At 45.2% G+C, this 9,398-nt stretch overlaps 1 protein-coding gene across 6 annotated transcripts in view; it reads right to left on the bottom strand.

Annotated features, from left to right (window-relative positions):
• Positions 1-2,372: 2,372 nt before the first annotated feature.
• The window catches only part of LOC120953899 (ecotropic viral integration site 5 ortholog), a 34,055-nt gene continuing 27,029 nt past the window's right edge, over positions 2,373-9,398 (bottom strand). For 3 of the 6 annotated variants that reach the window (XM_040374313.2, XM_049607006.1, XM_049607007.1), the window contains 6 exons: positions 9,161-9,397; positions 8,943-8,966; positions 7,982-8,155; positions 7,303-7,893; positions 7,131-7,229; positions 2,373-5,599 (listed from right to left, as the gene is read on the bottom strand). In XM_040374313.2, the coding sequence (XP_040230247.1) occupies positions 5,435-5,599; positions 7,131-7,229; positions 7,303-7,893; positions 7,982-8,155; positions 8,943-8,966; positions 9,161-9,397 (1,290 nt within the window). In that variant the 3' untranslated portion in view covers positions 2,373-5,434. Of the gene's footprint in view, positions 5,600-5,938; positions 6,616-7,130; positions 7,230-7,302; positions 7,894-7,981; positions 8,156-8,942; positions 8,967-9,160; position 9,398 lie in introns of all 6 variants that reach the window. The other 3 variants (XR_005751417.2, XR_007452087.1, XM_040374314.2) reach the window with 3 other exon arrangements.

Below are 9,398 nucleotides of genomic sequence, written 5' to 3'. Positions count from 1 at the left end.
GAAAAGCGACGCTGATAATGGCCAATCGCAAGGAGACTTATAATTCTTAATGATTTGGTCACACATTGTATGTACAACGGCTTCTCGCTGTGTCTCGTATCGTGCAGCCGTATTAGGCAGTTAGTTAATTCCCTTCCCTCTCCTTTTGCCCATTACCGCAGCCTATCGTGCCATCCCCACGCTTCAAGATCAACAACAGTTTGCGTAATGGCGCTACGCGTCGATGATCAAACGGCTAACGGCCCAGCAGCCGTCTCAATGCAGACACTCTCGTGCTGATGATTATCGTCTTCACGCATGTTAGCCAACGCACCTGGACGGACGTCCGTGCGGGCTGTCCGTGCTGATCATCGGATCGTGCGTGTTGCTGCGTACAGGGCGGCGTAAAGGGTTTCCCCCTTCCTCGTTGTATCAAAGACACCGAGGTGGCATTAGGTCTAGGGCACGGGTTCGCGGTTTGACACAGACCTCCGTGCAGGGGTGGTAACGTTTCCGGCAGGGACAAGATTAATCAAAACAAACGATTTGGAATCATTATACCCGGAATTTGCGTGAGTATTGTTATTGTTTACTTCGGCAAAGTTTCCGTTATCGATAACCTGAAGGGAAAAGGGCAAGGATGATGAACATCTTCATCCCGTGATCGTGATCGTACGAACGATCGTTAGGGGAATGTCTTCTCAAGTCCCTCTCAGTGTACAAACCCAAATAATCGTAAAATTGATTTTTATGACTAAATCTGCAACATTCAATTGACATACTGGCTACTCCAGTTAAACGTGATCCATAAAAACGCCCTCCCAAAAAAGCTCGTCCCATCCAACCGACCGAAGAGAAATTCTAGCTCGGTCCACTCACCTCGCATCGTGCATAGAAACAATTGATAAATTATGCACTTCCCCTTTCTCGGTGCGGTGATTGTGTGCGATTTACTCCACTCAGTTAGATGCTTTGGCTAGCGTGTGGAGCACCCCGAAAGGAGTGGCCCCGTGACGTTGACAGGGCGCATTATTTATGGGACCGTTCACATTGACCTGGTGCGTCTTCGCCATGTTGAAGCTTCCCACCGACACAGGTTCAGGAGTCAGGACTTTGATTTCAAGGCCATTTCAACACACACACAGACACACAGAGAGAGAGAGACACAGGGAAAAGCGACAGAGGTCATTTAACTGGAAAAAGAACCCAAACCCGGAGTCCCGGTACGTGTTGGGCGTATAGGGCGACACACACAATTGCTCAAAATTGGTATCACAATTCGTTGTTTTGTTTTCGTTTCAACAAGGCACCCTTCGTTGGGGGTTAGGGTGGCTCCCACCGTCGTCATGCCATGTTATGTGCCGGAAACAATCAACTGCACGCTAGAGCCGCTGTCCGTTTTGGGTGGTGGTGATGGTGGGAGCTGCTGCTGCTGCTACTACCAGCTCCAGCTAATCATCTAACCACACTTCATGACGAATGCTACTTGCTGAGAGGGCTGGTCGCTGCTGGTTCATTCGGTTATTTCTGGCGTCAATTTCAAGTGCGTCGCACCCTCGCTCGGGACGCGTATTAATGGGTGGTGGATTGGTGGAAGATTCAATTTGAAAACAAAACAACCGGTCGCGATCACGCGACAATCCGAACGTACGGAGGACAGCAGCTCCCAATGCTGCCCCCAGAGCTGCCGAGGTACAACCAGCACAAGATCATGTCATCCCGGCTGTGGCATCCATACGGCGTCAAACAGATCGCAACGGAGGCACACGATCGGGCGCAATTTTGTCACGCTCCCACGGCGGATCTAATTACACCGGCCAGTTTCATTCATTGAATCGGGAGAGGAACGCAAGATCAAGCTTCCGATCGCACCTGGTACCCCCTTTTTTCCGACCACCAGCCTCTTACTTCCCTTGCACCTCCGCCAAGCGCGACAGTGTTAATTATCGCCGCACCAACCAGCGCGCACACGCGGTCGCGGTCACGTGTTCGCAGAGTGAATCGCAATTAAAACTGGAGGGCGTAGTGGACGTATTGGCGGTATCGTGGTTAAAGTCGGAACACTTTAATGCCGCACCACTTTATCCGAAGGCCCCCGGGCCGCGGGTCAACATAACAACACCGGGTTATCGCCGAATATCTTACATGTTACAAGCAACTGATCGGGGCGCACGCGATTGACAACTTTTAGTTGTGTTAGTTTTGCTTCGGAAAATGTCGGAATCGTTCACGATTGATGCGGTTCAGCAGCGCGGGTGCGTGTGTATCGATTGGTTCGAGGATATACACGCAGTTCGGATGTCACACAGGGTGTGAAGGAACCCCGGGGAAAACGGATGATTACCGATGTGTCACCCGGAAACCGATAAGCAATGGGTCCGCAGCAATCGATGCTCTCTTTTTATGCTTCACTTTATTGTATTGTATCATTTTACATTGTCCTATTCGTTTAACACACGTGTTTCGATTACCACTGCAGAAAGGTATGAAGTATGTATATATATGTACGGGGTAGAGGAGGAGGAGCAGGAGGAGGATGATTTGTGTGATCTTTCACTGATGCTACGGGTTTCGCGGGAAGTAAATTCAATCATATATCAGTTTGCGATCAATTTGCCATGTTTGGTTTGCTGTCCCTTCGCTAATGCTTTCTTCCCTCCTCACTCGTCTCACACTTTTTGGCAACTTTCTCTGCTTTCTCCTGTCCTTCCTCTTCTTGCGCATTTGGAAATGCTTCTTCCCGCTTCGCTTTTGTGCTATTATCCTTCCCTATCGCACACTGACTACATATGATGCATGTATGAGATGAGGGGATGTGTGTGATAGTGGTGATGTATGTGTGTGCAGGGTTGGTTTTCAAGTTGTATAAAAATGATATTCCACAAATTGTGTCCCTCTGTGTGCTCGCTGCTGTTGCGCAAATCACCGTCTTCCTTCCTCTTTCACGCTTGCAGAGTGTGCGCATTTGTGTTCGTGTTTTCGTAAAATTCATCTGACTCTTTCGCTTTCTGGGCTTGCTTGCTCCAAAGATCCGATCCCGAAAATCCGCTTACCGGAAGTGCCAAAACGTTCTCGAACAAACAGAAACGATCAAATTTCGATTGAATCCTACAACGTTAGTATGTGAGGCTTATTTTATGCCACGAAATTTAGTTAAACCGTTTAAGTACACATCTACTGCTAAACCTGTGTTTTAGCGTTCGTTTTTGTTTCGTCTCTCACAACATAGATTACGGAGCGCTAGAAGAACGTTGGAATATCAATGCAAGAGAGAAGAGTATGAGCGACAAGTAAAGGGCCACAAACACTACTCTGTGAGATAAGATACCTTTTTGTTTGTTTGTTTGTTTGTTTGCTAATGCAGTATTATTTCGTTATGCTTAGGTTAGGGGGAGCTAATTATTAAATATCGCAGAAAGTCGAATGTGTTAGTTTTCTTCCCGTGGTTTGGGGGGGGGGGGGCGTAATGGGCCGACTATACTTCACTTTCCCCAGGCCGCAGTAGTAGTGAGAGAAAATGCAACAAACTGTGTCTCAACGTAAAGCCTGACAGCAGAGTACTGTCGTACTCATATCCCAAGAACTTGGCCAACAAAATAAATTGTAGGCAACGTCTTCGCTAAAGATGCTGCTTTACTTAATCGGGCTTAAGCTTGGCTACTGTTTTGTTGTTCGTTCATTGATGATTTGCTTCCTGTTATTGATTTCCCGTGCTTCATTCTCCCTATGCACTTCCATGTTAATATTTTCCTCTGTTTGGCACCCTTTTTACCTGTGTTCTGTCTCTCTGTGTTCATCACATCGCGCCCAGCCCCACCGCTTAATTGTGTCGTTTAAGTAATTTCAATTCAATATTCTTCATTTTACACAATCGCATACTTATTTCAACTATAAACTACTATCACTAAACAGAGTGACACCCCCCGGCGGTGTGAATGTATTCTGCGTCGCGGGTGTGTCACTGTTGGAAAACTCTCAAAGATGAAAACAGAAGAGAAAAAACACAAACTAACCCGTACCACATTCGCGTCTACACATCGTGACAGGTTTTGCACTCGCGCCCTTGCCACGTTTTGACGCGACATTCGGTTCAACACTGTTAAAGGAACGGTCTGTCATATTGCACGGAGGAAGTTTGCAGTGCCACACACACACCCAAACGCCATACGATCGGTGTGCGAAAGCAAAATAAAACCATTTGTTTTAATTCAATATAAGAACAAAGAAAGCGCAACATTAACTGATACATAATTATGAATATATGTATAAAAGGAAAGTGTCGATAATGACACACTTTCTTACCACACGCAATAATATAAACGATAATAGGCATTGCTTGCTGCACACGCGGACGTACGCACGGGCTGTTTGCACGAACTTGCACAGCTGTAAACGTAAACATACTGAACCGAACGTAAGTAAAGCTTAACACATGTACAAAAACTGTAACAGAAATACACACTCTCTATAGAACTTAAAACGTAAAACATTTTTTACATAAGCTTTTTTTTAGCTCTCCTTGCAGCTTCTTTCGTCTGTGGCAAAGTGTGATCTCGGATTTTAGAAACCAAGAGGCATAAAACTCTATCTCTCTCTCTCACACACACAAACAAACACAAACGAACAGAAACAGTGATTGTTTTTAAGTAAGCAATAATAAATACACAACTAATTGCACGGATACAGTTTAGAACGTAATATAACACACAATACTGACAAGTTTGTGCTGCAGTCGGTAGTAAATGGAGTGGAACAAAAGGGGAAAATAAAAATTAATGTGTAAATATAGAAACAAAATCTCATTGACATTCACAATGTCTGTAAACTAGAGAACTAGAGACTGTGTGTGTGTATGGTTGAAAATGGAATCGTTCCTACCAAAATTTGGAATAAAACATAGAGGGTTAACCAACGAAAAGTGAAGAATCGAAGCGAAAGTTCCTTTCGCGCACACCTATGGTGGGGTCCTCGAGCAAAATGACCCGAACACGCGGTCTTAATCGTAACTTATCGTACTATTAGGACAATCGGCAATGTGTCTCACCACATGCACAAAACTAACCTGAACCTTCCTGCGTGCCCCTTCTTCTACGCGGATGCTTCTCTAAGTGTCTCAATTAGCCTTTTGCTCTCAGTAGACATTCTGCTGGCTTTTAGACCTTTTCTAGCAGTCCTATGTTCGTTCACCAGCTACAACACACTAATCATAAACGTTTGACGCCTTAAACTTGGCTGAAAATTCTGCAACAGCTTAACAGTTCGTTTCAAATCCGGCGGAAAGCAAACGCTCGTAAATGCATTATTGCATTCAGAATCAATCGTAGCTCGCCGCTCACCACACGCTGCTATATTTGAACGGACTGATCCGTTGCTCACAGTCACGGTTGTATGGTGGTACGAAGCATACACGAATGTCGAAGCGGTCGAGTTTACGAGGAACACCACACAAGCGCTTTCACGATGGCGAGCCCGAACTCGCCGGCTGTGGTCCGGGAATGTTCATTTTGGAGGACAGCTGTATCTCGGCGAAGTCAATCTCGTTCGAATCGATCGATTGTATCGAGGTACTTTTGATCTTCCGCAGGTTCAACGTCGTTCCACGGCTTTTGATGGCAGTCAGCTGATGGTGGCAGTGGGGCCAGTGCGTGGAAGGAAAGAAAATACAGTAATTAGCCACATTTTCACACTATAACGGACATAGAGAGAGAGGGAAAAGCTTAGAGGAGTTTTCAAAAAGGGAGTTAGTGCATGCAGAGCAATACCACTACCGTACACGAACACAATACAACGAGCTAACTACAAAAAGGAAAAACATATGACGAAATTAATGTTTTTTGTATGGATGGATTTGATTTGGGATAGTAGTAGTAGCAGTAGTAGGGTCCAGACTGAACACAATATCGTCCATGCACATGAAATGAAGCGGTTAGTAAACTATGTATTATTAATGTTGGTTAACCTTTTCCATATTCAAATGCCATCGAGCCGATTCCGATTCCAATTCCGTTTACCAACAACATCACCGCCGAAGGAGCTGGATGCTTCTGCAAAAAATGGGCTTCCTCCATGGATCGATTCAAAAAGTAACACATAAAAACGTACATTCACGAGATGGGGAGATGGGATATACTATGCAGGGTAGCGCCATCTGAGAGTTGAGCTTCCGATTTTCTTGCACTGTAGTGATGTTAATGCGTGCGGGGGTCTCTTCATATGTTTTTGTTATCTCTAATCAACACAAACACGACTAACATCTACAGATGATGGGTTTATGATCGATGCAAGTATGCTCCGATGAGTATGTATGTTCTATAAGGACTACAATTGATGTCATGTGTGTTTTGTTTTGCTTTTTCTTCTAAAATTTTACTTCTTCAGATTCATTTTCGTGTGCTCTGCATTGTTTAAATATCGAGTTCGCAGAGTGTACTTGCTTTCCGTACCGTAACTTGTTAAGGATCCATCCTTCCGTTGAACCGATCAGTTGTGTTAATAGTTATTACAGTGGGTTTTTTTTCTTGTAGAGTGTTAAAATCCGCATAATACTGACTTGTTAGCAGGGTGCAGTCACGCACACCCTTCTTACGCTATCCATTTCCATGGTTCAGTCTCCGGACTGGTAATTGGGGTTGGAAACTACGCACGTACAAAACCACACAGTGTATTGTTTTTGGTTATGTTTTTCCCCCCAAACACCAAAACCGATGAAGACGAATTAGTAGTACACCACGCGCCCGGTGATGAGCCCAGTAGGAAGAAACGGTGAAACCCACAAAGACAGAATATAGAAAAAAAGAACGCCAAAAAGGAAAAGCAACTTTATACTTTCTGAATTATATGTACAAAATGTGTGTTAATTTAGCACAATTGCGGTGAGATTGTATTATGTGGTGTATATATGAGTGTGTTCCACCGTGCCCGTGTAAGTGAGTGTTAATGACACCGAGAAGCTGTTCGCGTTAGAGCTTGAGGAAAGTTGACATTACGGTTACACTTGCGATGGACAAACTCTAGCGCGTACTGTATCCAATTTTCAACTGTGTTAAAATGTGTGTTTCAAACGTGCGCCAATAGCAACAAAGCATGGCGGCTGTGTATTTACATCAGAGTTTAACCTTCAACCACCTCCAACTCAGCCCAACGTATCTTACCTCCGCTTTCAGCTCGGCGACCTTATCCTGCAGATCTCGGACGCGGTCCGATTCGTCCAGATTAGAGCGCAGCTCACCCTCAGCAAGCATTTCCGAGTTCTGGAAGGAGAAAACGGCATTAGTCTACATTAATGTTCCCTAGAATCTACCTTAAAACCGAATGGTATCACACCTTTGTTTCCAGTCTTGAAATTTCCTGCTTCAACTCCGCCACCGTTTGGCTCTGCTCGGTAAACTTAATCTTCACATTCATCAGCTCGTCCTTCATGCGAGATTCAAGATCGGAGTAACGGTGCTGCTGCTCCCGCGCCTTGTTGGCGAGCTCCCGCTCCCGGACCAGTGCCTCCTCGAGCTCCTCCTTTACCTTCTTGCTCTCCTCGTCCTGTCGCCGCAGCTGGTTGGTTGACACCTGCACCTGCGTCTCCAGCTCCATCACCTTCAGCCGCAGCTCCTTCAGCTCGGTCAGCGTTTCCATCTCCCGTATCCGGGTGGTCATGAGTTCCTCCTCCAGCTTTTGCAGATCCTGCGACCGGCCCGACTCCCAGAACAGCAGCTTCTTCGCGCCGGAATCCTGGCTCTGGGCCGGGTCGTTGCGCTGCTCGGAAAGCTGCCGTTGCCACTGGGTGCTCAGCTCCTGGACGCGCTGCTTGAGATCCTTGAGCGAGAGGCTGGCTTCCGCTTCGCGCAGCTTGCTTGCAATCAGCTCGTCCTGCAGGTGAGCCACCGAGTTGTCCGTGGTCGTTTCGCGCAAACGCTTTTTGTCCTTCGAATGGGGGAAAAACAGTACAACCATTAGTATTATCGTCATGATCGCATAGATTCACAGAAATACTGTCAATCAATCGCCTTACCTCTTCCAGCTCTTGGATCTTGGTCTTTAGGTTACGGATCACATCTTCACTCTCGGCCAGCCCCTGTCGCACCTTGACCAGCTCTTCCAGCAAGCATGAAACCATTTCGTCCCGTTGCTTCAGCGCTTCCTCCTTCATAATCAGCTCATCGAACGAGTTCTGTCGGGAATTGTTCTTGGTGGAGGAAAAACAACATAAGGTTAGACAACGTTGACCGACCGACGAAAGGCTTGGGGCGCTCACATCATGCATTAAATAGCAACAGTATATTTTACGAATGAAAGTATGGTAGGGCTATATAGTAAAAAATAAAGAAGTTACTTTGAAGCTTTTTTGTTGCGAAAATCTTTAAAATAATTCAATGCTAGAGAGGATTTTCGTAAAAAAAACATCCCAATCTAGTCAAACTCATGCACGCGTAACACATTATTAAAAAGCAAAAACGAATCCAATTATCGAAAATCTTTTCGTGTGGAGAACTTATTAACAGAATGATTCAATTTGAAAAAAATCAATCGTTTTTCATCAAAAAAATCAAAATGAAAGTGTGTCTACGATTCAACTCAACTGTGTCCATGTACTTTGAACGTCACAAAGAAAACAAAAGACCTAACATGTTATAGGATGTAAGATGAATGCAATTCAATAACAGATTCGCGAATAAAACATTTCCTGCATATTTAAAAATGTTGGTAAAGAAAAGCGTATCACTACTGCATGCCTCTAAACATTACGCTAAACGGTGCGGCGATATAAGGTTAAAATATGATCAAATGATATCTTTCATGTACGGAAACCAAAATGAAGGTCAAAAAGAAATTTCAAATGGATGAATGTTTCGTGTTCTAGAAATTATAAAATGAAAACATTCCAAATTATTATCATTGCATTTCACATTCCAAAACAAGAACAGCGTCACATTTCGTTCGCTGGATTGCTTGCTGCTCCTGGCAAAACTTACGGATTCGAGCGAATTGTCCGGATTCTGTGTGTTGTCGGCAAGAGTTGGCAACAACGCAGTTGAAAAGAAATGATTGTGATATACCATTAGATATAGAAGGGCAGGAGTTATACAAAATCAGACAGTTCTTTTCCTTTCATCCCTACTTCGTACTATCGCCGTGGATTGTATAAATCCCCTCTCACGTCAACACGCGACAGATACGGCCCTCTACTTACATTTTCCTGCAACCGCAAGCTAAGCGCACGAACCTCCTCATTCGCATTTTCCAGCTGGTGCGAAACTTCCAGATGGGCTCGCCTGAGTGCCAACAGCTCGGACTGAATCGCATAGCTCGTCTCTTCTTCCTCAGCGCGTGACACCTGCCCGCGAACGAGCCGGTCGGCCAGTTCCGCACTTTCAGCCTCGAGTAGTTCGTTGCGTTTCTTGAGTAAACGATTTTCACTCCGCAGTCGC

This window comes from Anopheles coluzzii, chromosome 2 (assembly GCF_943734685.1).
Source record: "Anopheles coluzzii chromosome 2, AcolN3, whole genome shotgun sequence".
NCBI lineage: Eukaryota > Metazoa > Arthropoda > Insecta > Diptera > Culicidae > Anopheles > Anopheles coluzzii.
This window is presented reverse-complemented; position numbering and strand designations above follow the sequence as displayed.